Raw genomic sequence first — 12,500 nt, 5'->3', positions numbered from 1 at the left:
GTAACACACTTACACACACACACTTATTTTCACTTCTTCTTCTTCTTCTTCTTCTTCTTCTTCTTTCTTCTTCTTCTTCTTCTTCTTCTTCTTCTTCTTCTTCTTCTTCTTCTTCTTCTTCTTTATTTCTTTTCTTTAATTTTTGTTCTTGTTTTGTTGTTTTTTTTTCTTTATTTTTTTACTTTATTTATTTATTTATTTATCTTCTTTTCTGTGTTTTCATTTTCGTCTCATTTCTCCTCTTTCTTCAGTTATTCTCTCTCTCTTTGTCCTTCCCCATTTCCTCTCAATTATTTTCTTTCCCATCACTTCCTTCCCTTTTGCAGTTCATTGGATTTTTAGTCACCCCATCTTCTCACCCATTCCTCACCCATTCCCTCACCCATATCCTCACCCATTCCTCACCCATTCCTCAACCCATTCCTCACCCATTCCAGATCAAGGTTAAATCAGACGTCTGGTCGCTGGGCTGCATCCTGTACAACTTCACCTATGGCCGCACCCCATTCCAGCACATTCCGAACACCCTGATGAAGCTGGCGGCCATATCCAACCCCAACACCACCATCACCTTCCCCGCCACCCGTCACCCGCACCTGGAGGACGTCCTGAGGCGGTGCTTGCAATACGAACCCCTGTTGAGGCCTTCCATAGAGGAACTTCTGGCGCATCCTATGTTAAGCGGGTGATGGTGGTGGTGGTGGTGGTGGTGGTGATGGTGGTGGTGTAATTGTTGTTGTTGTGGTTGTGGTGGTGTTCTATTACTGCTACTACAATAATAATCAGTAATAATGAGTCATTTATGTAATTATTATTATATGTTTGCCATTGTATATAATTTATTTAGTGCTTGAAGGAGTTATTATTATTATTATTATTATTATCATTTTATTCTACTATAGATAAATATTCTTCAGAGAGAGAGAGAGAGAGAGAGACTGTGTGTGTGTGTGTGTGTGTTCATCCAGACAATCTTATGTAATCTTCTATTCTATTATTATTATTATTATTATTAAAGTTACTGTAGTTTAGTTGTGCCAGTAATGATGAATCTCTCTCTCTCTCTCTCTCTCTCTCTCTCTCTCTCTCTCTCTCTCTCTCTCTCTCTCTCTCTCTCTCTCTCTCTCTCACAGCAAGCATTCCTGTTTAAGTTCATATAAGCTTGAAAATATTTACTGTAAACTTATTATAGGCTTTATAAATTGTGTTCTTTTGTTTATATTATTGTAACTACTACTACTACTATTATTACTACTACTACTATTACTACTACTACTATTACTACTACTATTACTTGTTGCCTTGGTCTCCTAGTCCATTGATTTATTTATTTTTTTATTTAAACATTCTGCTTCTATTTTTTTTTTTTTTTTATTTCACTAAACATAATAAAGATTTTTGGGGCATTTTTTTATTTTTTTTTATTTAATTCTTTGGAAAATTTGTTGTTGTTGTTGTTGTTGTTGGTGGTGGTGGTGGTGGTGGTGGTGGTGCATTGTGGTATTTGTAATAATGAAAGTAACTATATTTTTTTGTTTATTTATTATTATTATTATTATTATTATTATTATTATTATTATTATTATTATTATTATTATTATTATTAGCTCAACTCAGCTCTCTCTCTCTCTCTCTCTCTCTCTCTCTCTCTCTCTCTCTCTCTCTCTCTCTCTCTCTCTCTCTCTCTCTCTCTGTCCATATTTTCTCTCATTCTCTCTCAATTCTCCTCTCCTCCTCCTCCTCCTCCTCCTCCTCTATCTCCTAATTATTATACAGGACACTCCTCCTCCTCCTCCTCCTCCTCCTCCTCCTCCTCCTCCTCCTCCTCCTCCTTCTCAGTTCAGGTCAAGGTCAGCCCAGCGTGAACTGTTCCTCCCGACTTCTCTTCTGATTCTCTCCAACTCCTGCAGGAAAAGAAAGAATTAGCTCTCTCTCTCTCTCTCTCTCTCTCTCTCTCTCTCTCTCTCGCTCTCTCTCTCTCTCTCTCTCTCTCTCTCTCTCTCTCTCTCTCTCTTGACCTGACCTCATCTTTCTGTGTCCTGAGGTTGTCCACGTCAGCCTCGGCGTAGGTCGGGTCACGTGCTGGGTCCTCCGGTAGGGCTGTTGACCCCTCCTGCCCCTCCTGTATGGGGGGAGGGAGGGAGGGGGGGAAAAGAATTTGAGTTTTTAGTTTCTCTCTCTCTCTCTCTCTGCTCTTTTTCTCTATTCTCTGCATCTCCTCCTCCTCTTCCTCCACTTATCTTCTTCCCTCCTCCTCCTCCTCCTCCTCCTCCTCCTCCTCCTCCTCCTCCTCCTCCTCCTCCTCCTCCTCCCTCTCCCTCTCACCTGTGGATATTTAGCAGTGAACTTGTGGCTCCAGGTGTCCAAATTAAGGGCCTCGTTCAGGTTAATGGTCGTTAGCGAGTCACTACCAGCAGGAATTAACAGCGGCTTGTTGTAATCCTGGGCTAGACTCCGGCTGTGGGGGGAGGGGGGTTAGTGGGGATGAAGGGGGGGGTGTACAGGGCAGGGGTCGTGGGGGGGTCTCTCTCTCTCGTATTCTTCATCTACTACTACTACTACTACAACAATTACTACTACTACTACTATAACAACCATTTCTCCTCCTCCCTCTCCCTCTCCCTCTCCCCCTGCCCCCCCCCCCTCACCCACCTCTCAGCCGTCCCAAAAGCAAGATGGCTTAGTACTTCCTTTGCCTTCTTGACCAGCCCAGGGTCCCTTGCTGAGAAGAACTGCAGAGACGCCCCGTGTGTGTGTGCCACGAACCTGCGGAGGGAGAGAGAGAGAGAGAGAGAGAGAGGGAGTGGGGTGGACAGAGGAAGGGAGAAAATTGAATGAAAGCAAAAATGATAGATTGAGAGAGAGAGAGAGAGAGAGAGAGAGAAGGGCGAGGTAGGGAGAAACACGAGAGAGAAAAGGAAAGAAGCAAAGAGAGAGAGAGAGAGACAGAGAGAGAAATTTTGTTTACTATATAATTCCCTTCTTTTCTTCCTCTTCCTTCCTCCTCCTCCTCCTTCCTTTCCTTTCCTCCTCTTCTTCCTCCTCCTTCCTTCCTTCCTCCTCTTCCTTACAGTTAGTTTCCTCCTCCTCCTCCTCCTCCTCCTCCTCTTCGTTCTCCTCCTCCTCCTTCTTCCTTTCAGATTCCTCCTCCTCGTCCTCCTTTCCCTCCCTTCTTTCCTTCCTTCCTCCTCCTCCTCTTCCTCTTTCCCCCTCCTCCTCCTCTTCCTCTTTCCCCCTCCTCCTCCTGTTCCTTTCCTTCCTTCCTCCTCCCTCCTCCTCCTCCTCCTCTACACACCCTCCCCACCACCACCACCACCACCTCACCTCAGTGCCCTGCAAATGACCTTCTTTTCCTCGGGGTCAAGCTCCTGAAAGAGGTCATATTTGCCTCCTATGATGACCAGGGGCACCATGAAGGGCGTGACCTCTGACTCGACCTGGAGAGAGAGAGAGAGAGAGAGAGATTATTATTTTATTTTATTTTTTTTTTCATTTAAACAATATATTTTCAGTATCTCATAATAATAATAATAAATTAATAAGACTTGATGGCTGAGAAAGAGAGAGAGAGAGAGAGAGAGAGAGCTATCTCACACTATTGCCTCCAGTCTCCAATCTCTTCTTGGCTGCGGCTTCCAAGGTTTCTTTCATTTCTGGTATCACTGCTGCTGCCTTCCCAACCTCCTCCTGTAGCAGTAGTAGTAGTAGTAGTAGTAGTGGTAGTAGTAATGTTTGTAGTAGTTAAACATAAGTATTAGTAAACATAAAAAAATAGTAGTAGTATTGGTAGTGGTAGTAGTAATAGTTAAGACGCTATTATTTATTTATTTCTATTAATTGTAGTCAATATTTTGTTGTTTGTATTTATTGCTATATTTTTTTTTACTTATTTATTTTTTTTGTTATTTATTTTGTTTATTTCGTTATGTATATATATGTTTTTTTTTCGTATAATTGTCTGTCTGTCTGTCTGTCTGTGTCTACGTTTGTGTTTATCTATCTATCTATCTATTCGTCTTTATATTTACCTATGTCACTGTACATCTATCTATCAGTCAGTCATTCTATCTATCAATTAATCCACCCACACACTCTTCCAATCCCAACAAAACAAATAAAATAAATAAATAAAAAAATACCACACCGATTAGTGAACCCGTTACAAAAAAACAAACCAAATCGAACCAAAACATTCAACACACTTTTCCCGCCAATTCTGACCTTGAGAGCGGCGATGAGGGAAAGAAGGTCAGTCCAGAGGGTGGAGGGGCGGGAGAGGTCAAGGGTGAGAACGAGGGAGAGGCGTGGGAGAACCCTGGGCGTGATGGGCGTGGCGAGAAGGGGCGTGAAGAGAGAACCGCCGCCTAATTCCCACAGATGACACACGTCCTTTACCTGAGAGAGAGAGAGAGAGAGAGAGAGAGAGAGAGAGAGAGAGAGAGAGAGAGATTGTGTAGTTTAAATTATTATTATTATTTTACTACTACTACTACTACTACTACTACTATTATTATTATTATTATTATTATTATTATTATTATTATTATTATTATTATTATAGCTACCGTAAATAAAAAGTTAGAACTGATAATAAAAATAACTCTCTCTCTCTCTCTCTCTCTCTCTCTCTCTCTCTCTCTCTCTCTCTCTCTCTCTCTCTCTCTCTCTCTCACCAGGGTACGGCCAGTCTTCCTCCCATAGGTGTATTCCAGAGCAAGCGTCTGTCTGGCTGTCTCTTCTCTGTCCAGGAACCGTTGTAGCAGTGTAGTCTTACCCTGGTAGTGGTGGTGGTGGTGGTGGTAGTGGCATCAAGATCAAGATTAAGATAAGGGAGGATGTATATAAAATAGATAATTAGTGTTTTTTTTACGTGTTACAGCTTAGATTGACAAATAAATACATATATAGTGAATTAATTAGGTGGTGGTGGTGGTGGCATCAAGATCAAGATTAAGATAAGGGAGGATGCATATAAAATAGATAATTTGTGTTTTTTTACGTGTTACAGCTTAGATTGACAAATAAATAGATAGATAGTGAATTAATTAGGTGATTGTGGTGGTGGTGGCATCAAGATTAAGATAAGGGAGGATTTTTTTTTTTTTTTTTTTTTTTATGTAGGAGTGACACTGACCAAGGGCAACAAAAATCCAATAAAAAGAAATGGCCACTGAGATGCCAGTCCCATAAAAGGGTCAAAGCAGTGGTCAAAAATTGATGAATAAGTGTGTTGAAACCTCCCTCTTGAAGGAATTCAAGTCATAGGAAGGTGGAAATACAGAAGCAGGCAGGGAGTTCCAGAGTTTACCAGAGAAAGGGATGAATGACTGAGAATACTGGTTAACTCTTGCGTTAGAGAGGTGGACAGAATAGTGGTGAGAGAAAGAAGAAAGTGTTGTGCAGCGAGGCCGCGGAAGGAGGGGAGGCACGCAGTTAGCAAGATCAGAAGAGCAGTTAGCATGAAAATAGCGGTAGAAGACAGCTAGATATGCAACATTGCGGCGGTGAGAGAGAGGCTGAAGACAGTCACTTAGAGGAGAGGAGTTGATGAGACGAAAAGCTTTTGATTCCACCCTGTCTACAAGAGCAGTATGAGTGGAACCCTCCCAGACATGTGAAGCATACTCCATACATGGACGGATAAGGCCCTTGTACAGAGTTAGCAGCTGGGGGGTGAGAAAAACTGGCGGAGACGTCTCAGAACACCTAACTTCATAGAAGCTGTTTTAGCTAGAGATGAGATGTGAAGTTTCCAGTTCAGATTATAAGTAAAGGACAGACCGAGGATGTTCAGTGTAGAAGAGGGGGACAGTTGAGTGTCATTGAAGAAGAGGGGATAGTTGTCTGGAAGGTTGTGTCGAGTTGATAGATGGAGGAATTGAGTTTTTGAGGCATTGAACAATACCAAGTTTGCTCTGCCACAATCACAAATTTTAGAGAGATCAGAAGTGAGGCGTTCTGTGGCTTCCCTGCGTGATATGTTTACCTCCTGAAGGGTTAGACGTCTATGAAAAGACGTGGAAAAGTGCAGGGCGGTATCATCAGCGTAGGAGTGGATAGGACAACAAGTTTGGTTTAGAAGATCATTAATGAATAATAAGAAGAGAGTGGGTGACAGGACAGAACCCTGAGGAACACCACTGTTAATAGATTTAGGAGAAGAACAGTGACCGTCTACCACAGCAGCAATAGAACGGTCACAAAGGAAACTTGAGATGCATATAAAAATAGATAATTAGTGTTTTTTACGTGTTAGAGCTTAGATTGACAAATAAATAGATAGATAGTGAATTAATTGAGCGTTTTAGTGGGTGGGTGAGTGATGGGTGGAGGTGGAGGAGGAGAAAGGGAGGTTAGGTGGATGAAATAAGGAATGAATGAAGAAATAGATGCATAAATTAATAAATGGATGAACGAGTGAGTGAATTAATGAATAAATGAGTTTGGAGTGTTTGTTGTTGTTGTTGTTATTTTACTATCTTACTACTACTACTACTACTACTACTACTACTACTACTACTACTAACCGAGCCACGAGTCCCAACTAAAAGCACAGTAGCTTCCCTGGGCGCCTTGTCACCATCAGACACCAACCCACTTCTCTTCTTCTTTCCCTCTGCCACAGCCATCTCCCACACACTTAGCCCTCCTCCTCCTCCTCCTCCTCCTCCGCTTCCTCCTCCTCCTCCTCCTCCTCCTCCTCCTCCTCGTGCCTCGCTTCTACTGCTGCCAGTCCTGCTGTTGCTGCTGTTTGCTCTGCTGCCGAACGCGCTGTAGAAGGAGAAGGAAGGGGAGGTATAGAAAGGGTTGTAGTAGTAGTAGTAGTAGTAGTAGTAGTAGTAGTAGTAGTAGTAGTAGTGGTTGTTGTGGTGGTGGTGGTAGTAGTAGTAGTAGTTAAGAAATTGATTACTCTCTCTCTCTCTCTCTCTCTCTCTCTCTCTCTCTCTCTCTCTCTCTCTCTCTCTCTCTCTCGGTCGATATTTCACAGGTGTTCAAATGTCGATAGCACTCTCTCTCTCTCTCTCTCTCTCTCTCTCTCTCTCTCTCTCTCTCTCTCTCTCTCTCTCTCTCTCTCTCTCTCTCAATATCTAACACACACACACACACACATACACACACACACACACTCACCTCTTCGTCATTTTCCTCTTTCGTCTTCCAAACTCTTCCTTTTCCTCTTCTTTATCCTCCTCTCAGCCAAAGAAACAGCTGATTACCTCCTCCTCCTCCTCCTCTTCCTCTTCCTCTTCCTTCTCAACTATCAGAAATACGACACTTGAAAAATGCTAACCCTTTTTTCACCAACTCTATTTTTCAAGGCCACAGAGATGTTTAACCGTGTTCTCAATGCTGTTTTTCATGTTTATAGTGTAGAAATATTGTTAATCTGTCCCTTGAACCGTAAAAGCACCATTAAAAACGTGTATATTTTAATCTACAGCCTTTTGAAGTTTGTGGCTGTGTGGCCCGGATGTATATGAGACACAGTGATATGGTAAACAGGAATGCGCGCGTTTAGAGAGACCTGGGTTATAAAGTTTTATGTGTCAATTATTTTGTTATTCGTTTGTTACTTGCTTTGTATTTCATTTTGGTGTTTTTTTTTATTCTTTTATTTTTGCTGTTTATTTTAGTTTTATTAGTTTTGTTTATTTTATTTTATTTATTTTTATTTTTATTTTTTTGTTGGGTGTGTTATATATATTTTCCTTATTGCATTTGCTTTATAATTGATTTATTTGGTTTTATAATTTTGATCGTAGTTTTCTAATATTTTTTTTTTTTATTTATTTCAATGGCTGTTTGCTTATTATTTGCCTTTTTGTTAGTGCAGAGAGACATGGGCTATAAACCTTTGCATCAACAACTATTATTATTGTTGTTGTTGTTGTTGTTGTTGTTGTTGTTGTTGTTGTTGTTGTTGTTGTTGTTGTTGTTGTTGTTGTTACTATCATCATTATCATCATCATTATTATTTTTATTTTTCACTCAGGTTATACAGGATCAACAGAATAATTAATCAAATTCGACCATTTTCATCGCCATCATTAAGTTCAAAGTGATAACCTAACGGAAAAAAAAAATGAAAGGAAGTCATTCATTAAACGCAGTGAGTCAGGTTCCGTATCTCGGACAGGAAATTATACCATGTTGATAATTCGAGATGCCCGCGCTCATTATCAAGGCGGATCTCCCTTCTCTCACCCAATACTCGCGCTGATTGGTCGAGGGCCCTCCAAGCTGACCACTCACCGTGCAGGAAATCCTATGACATTTATTCCTCCCCTTGAAGTCAATTAGAAATATAAGAAAAAAAAATAAATGAACAAGGAAATAAAAAAGTAATGATAAACCCGATAAATCAAGTAAATGCATTAATGATTATAACAATGGTGGGTAATAGTGACATTTATCCCTCCACTGGAAAAGTCAACTGAGATTATTTTTGAAAAGTAATAAAATAAGTAAAACGCTAAGTAAAAAAATAAATAAAGAGAAAATAAACTTAACAAATAAATAAATAAACAAAAAAATACATATATTAGATCTTACATTTTCAAAAACAACTGAGCACTTAAAAGCAAACTCCCCCCAAAAAAAAACAGACAAACCAAAAGAAAAGAAACACCAAAAAAACAACAATTAAAAAAACAAAAACAAACCAAAATAACAAAAAACATAAATAAATAAGAGGAAGAGAGCGAAGGAAAGACTATAGAAGCTTGAAGTAAACACGACAGTCTAGCTGGAGGAGTGAAAGAGGGAGGTGCGGGTGACTTTTTCCCTCAATTTTCCCCTTATTTTCCCCCGTGGAGCCGCGCCTGCTGCCTAAATGTGGAGCCAGGAGGCGTGAGCAGTTGTGAAGAGCCGCCATGAACTTCGGAAGACAGTTAAAACGCGTTAGGCAACAAGCTGACCATCTTTTTCTTAGGTCAGTCAGTGTGTGCTTGGCCGTGTGGGGGAGTGGTTGTGTGTGTTTGTGTGTGTTTTGTTCGTCTCTCACGCCTCTCTCCGCTGTCCTTCAACTCCCATCTCCTCTTCATATCTTCTTTTATCCATCTTCCATCTATCCACCCTATTTCATCCACTTCTGCCCGTGTGGAGTGGAGATATGTGGAGAAATGTGGAGGTGTGTCTCGTTTGTCATCTTCAAGGCCCCTCCCATTTTTGTCAGTTTCTCTCTTGTTTATCGTTTATTTCTCCCATTTCTCGCGATCCGTTTGCTTCCACTTTTCTCCACATTCTTCCTTAACCCTTCCTCCACCTCTCCACTTCCCCTCATCCACTTCTGTCCACTTAATTACGAGATATAAGCATAAATGTGGAGGCGTGTGTGGTGTATCGAACAAGATCGTCACATTTTTTTTCAGTTTCTCTTTAGTTTATCGGTTATTTCTCTCTCTTCTCTTCATTCCTTCACCTCCACTTTCCTCCACATCCTTCCTTGAGCCTTTCTCCACCTCTCCACTGTCTTTCATCCACTTCTGTCCTTTTGGCTCTGAGATATGAGGAAAAATGTGGATGTGTGTGTGTGGATTGTCATTCTCAAGGCCCCTCTATTTTTTATGATTTTCTCTCCTGTTTCTCTCCCTTATCTCCTTCCCTCCACTTCCATCTTCCTCCATATTCTTCCTTAATCCCTCCTTCACTTCTCCACCTCTCCATATCCACATAGCTGGGTTGTAAGTGGAGGAATATTGCAAAAAGTGGAGGTGGAGGAGGAGGAAAATATCATAAATCTCAAATAGTTTTGCTTTTTTTCTTCCATCTTTCCTCCCTGCTTCTCCATCTTCCTCCACAATGTTCCTTAATCTTTCCTCCATCTCTCCACCTTTCCTCATCCACCTGGACCAGTGTGGAGGAGAGATATGAGCTAAGAAATGGAAATAAAGAAGATTAAATTTGTCAGAAGGTTTCATATTTTTGCTATTTTCTCTTTTCTCTTTCCTCTCTGCCTCTCCATCTTCCTCCACAATGTTCCTTAATCTTTCCTCCATCCCTCCACCTTTCCTCATCCACCTAGACCAGTGTGGAGGAGAGAAATTAGTCAAAAGGTGGAGGTGAGTAAGGTTTTGTAAAATCTTTATGATCATTATTTACTTCTTGTTATTAATCTCTTCTTACTTCTTTCATCTTCCTCCACATTGATCGAGGTGCATGAGGAGAGGTGGAGGGATGGAGGAAAGATTAAGGAACAGTGTGGAGGAAGATGGAGAGAAAGGGAGGAGAAATGGAGGGGAAAAAAGACAAAAATAAGAGATTTTGACAGTTTTTAAATTATCACCTCCACTTTTTGGTTAATTTCTCTCCTCCACATAAGTTTAGGTAGATGAGGAGAGGTGGAGAGATGGATGGAAGATTAATGAACACCGTGGAGGAAGATGGAGAGACACGGAGGAACGGCGGAGGAAAAAATAACAAAAATGTGGACTTTAACGTAAATTTTCTTCTCCACCTGCACTTTTTGGCTCATATCTCCACTTATGAGCCAGCTAGGTGGATGAGGTGCTCTGGAGAGGTGGATGAAAGATTAACAAACACTGTGAAGAAAGATGGAGAGGCAGAAAGAAACGATAGTAGAGAAAATAAAAAAAATGTGGACTTTATAATTAAATTTCCTTCTCCACCTGTACTTTTTGGCTCATATCTCCACTTATGACCCAGCTAGGTGGATGAGGTGAAGTGGAGAGGTGGATGAAAGATTAACAAACACTGTGGAGAAAGATGGAGAGGCAGAAAGAAACGATAATAGAGAAAATAAAAAAAACGTGGACTTTATAATTAAATTTCCTTCTCCACCTGTACTTTTTGGCTCATATCTCCACTTATGACCCAGCTAGGTGGATGAGGCGCAGTGGAGAGGTGGATGAAACATTAACAAACACTGTGGAGAAAGATGGAGAGGCAGAAAGAAACGATAATAGAGAAAATAAAAAAAAACGTGGACTTTATAATTAAATTTCCTTCTCCACCTGTGCTTTTTGGCTCATATCTCCACTTATGACCCAGATAGGTGGATGAGGCGCAGTGGAGAGGTGGATGAAAGATTAACAAACACTGTGGAGAAAGATGGAGAGGCAGAAAGAAACAATAGCAGAGAAAATAAAAAAAAACGTGGACTTTATAATTAAATTTCCTTCTCCACCTGTACTTTTTGGCTCATATCTCCACTTATGACCCAGATAGGTGGATGAGGCGCAGTGGAGAGGTGGATGAAACATTAACAAACACTGTGGAGAAAGATGGAGAGGCAGAAAGAAACGATAACAGAGAAAAAAACAAAAACGTACAACCCATCATCGAACAATCGCCACCATATTGAATCAGATAATTGACGGTTACTTGAATGCATCTCATATTTACCTCAGCTTGGCCAGGCTCTTAATTTCCCTATATATCTTGTTCCCTTTCTCTTTTCCTTCCTTTTTCTAGTTAATTCAATACATAGGTGTCTTCTGTAAGCATTTAATCCACTAGATCAATTATATTAACTGGTAAATTTGCTAAACTGAATCTTGTCTTTGTTAATTCTGGGTTTTTTGATAAATTTGAGGGTTTTTTTTTTGCTTTATACAGTCACAAAAAGCTTCCTAATTATATAAACTCCTAATATATATGTTCTTTATATTTAATTATCTCTTAAATTGTCTGTGTATATAATTTGTGGCTTTTAGTTAAATAATTCTGTCTACTACTACTACTACTACTACTACTACTACTACTACTACTGCTGCTGCTTCTGCTACTGCTGCTGCTACTATAGAAAATATGTTTATGTGAAATGTAGTTACCTTGTGAATGTAATTGATGTTTGTGTGTGTGTGTGTGTGTGTGTGTGTGTGTGTGTGTGTGTTTGTTTTGTTTGTTTATTTGTTTGTTCTTATTTGTATATGTTTATCTGTGCTCTCTCTCTCTCTCTCTCTCTCTCTCTCTCTCTCTCTCTCTCTCTCTCTCTCTCTCTCTCTCTCTCTCTCTCTCTCTCTCTCTCTCTCTCTCAAGGGTTCATATAGAATTTTCCCACTTATGTCTGTCCTTGCATCTCTCTCTCTCTCTCTCTCTCTCTCTCTCTCTCTCTCTCTCTCTCTCTCTCTCTCTCTCTCTCTCTCTCTCTCTCTCTCTCTCTCTCTCTCTCTCTCTCTCTCTCTCTCTCTCTCTCTCTCTCTCTCTCTCAATGTGTTATTTTGTTTTGGTACTACTACTACTACTACTACTACTACTACTACTACTACTACCACCACTACTACTACTACTACTACTACTACTACTACTACTACTACTAATAATAATAATAATAATAATAATAATAATAATAATAATAATAATAATAATAATAATAATAATAATAATAATAATAATAATCTATCTCTTCCTCCTCCTCCTCCTCCTCCTCCTCCTCCTCCTCCTCCTCCTCCTCCTCCTCCTCCTCCTCCTCCTCCTCCTCCTCCTCCTACTCCTCCTCATCCGCCTCCACCTCCTCCTCCATTACTTGTCTTCTCATA

At 40.4% G+C, this 12,500-nt stretch overlaps 3 protein-coding genes across 6 annotated transcripts in view; 2 read left to right on the top strand and 1 right to left on the bottom strand.

Moving 5' to 3' along the window:
• LOC135095373 (dual specificity protein kinase TTK-like) overlaps positions 1 to 1,130 on the top strand; it is a 43,100-nt gene extending 41,970 nt beyond the window's left edge. For both annotated transcript variants that reach the window (XM_063996153.1, XM_063996154.1), the window contains exon 9: positions 438 to 1,130. In XM_063996153.1, coding sequence (XP_063852223.1) covers positions 438 to 689 — 252 coding nt within the window. In that variant the 3' untranslated portion in view covers positions 690 to 1,130. The remainder of the gene's footprint in view (positions 1 to 437) is intronic.
• Positions 1,131 to 1,789: 659 nt separating this feature from the next.
• Positions 1,790 to 7,506, bottom strand: LOC135095374 (cytoplasmic dynein 2 light intermediate chain 1-like). 3 transcript variants are annotated; one of them, XM_063996156.1, is made up of 10 exons: positions 7,132 to 7,504; positions 6,528 to 6,771; positions 4,674 to 4,775; positions 4,222 to 4,395; positions 3,595 to 3,687; positions 3,325 to 3,437; positions 2,653 to 2,766; positions 2,326 to 2,458; positions 2,024 to 2,122; positions 1,790 to 1,904 (listed from the first exon to the last, which is right to left on the bottom strand). In XM_063996156.1, exons 1-10 carry the CDS (start codon positions 7,140 to 7,142, stop codon positions 1,836 to 1,838), a joined length of 1,152 nt encoding a protein of 383 aa, XP_063852226.1. In that variant the 5' UTR covers positions 7,143 to 7,504; the 3' UTR covers positions 1,790 to 1,835. The 3 variants fall into 3 exon arrangements, with proteins under 3 accessions (XP_063852226.1, XP_063852227.1, XP_063852228.1); XM_063996157.1 differs by lacking the exon at positions 4,222 to 4,395 and having other exon boundaries at positions 7,132 to 7,506; XM_063996158.1 differs by lacking the exons at positions 4,222 to 4,395; positions 4,674 to 4,775 and having other exon boundaries at positions 7,132 to 7,505.
• A 1,221-nt stretch (positions 7,507 to 8,727) lies between these two features.
• The window catches only part of LOC135095408 (rho GTPase-activating protein 44-like), a 13,136-nt gene continuing 9,363 nt past the window's right edge, over positions 8,728 to 12,500 (top strand). The window contains exon 1 of the mRNA XM_063996227.1: positions 8,728 to 8,932. Coding sequence (XP_063852297.1) covers positions 8,874 to 8,932 — 59 coding nt within the window. The 5' untranslated portion in view covers positions 8,728 to 8,873. The remainder of the gene's footprint in view (positions 8,933 to 12,500) is intronic.

This window comes from Scylla paramamosain, chromosome 49 (genome assembly GCF_035594125.1).
Source record: "Scylla paramamosain isolate STU-SP2022 chromosome 49, ASM3559412v1, whole genome shotgun sequence".
Classification (NCBI taxonomy): domain Eukaryota; kingdom Metazoa; phylum Arthropoda; class Malacostraca; order Decapoda; family Portunidae; genus Scylla; species Scylla paramamosain.
This window is presented reverse-complemented; position numbering and strand designations above follow the sequence as displayed.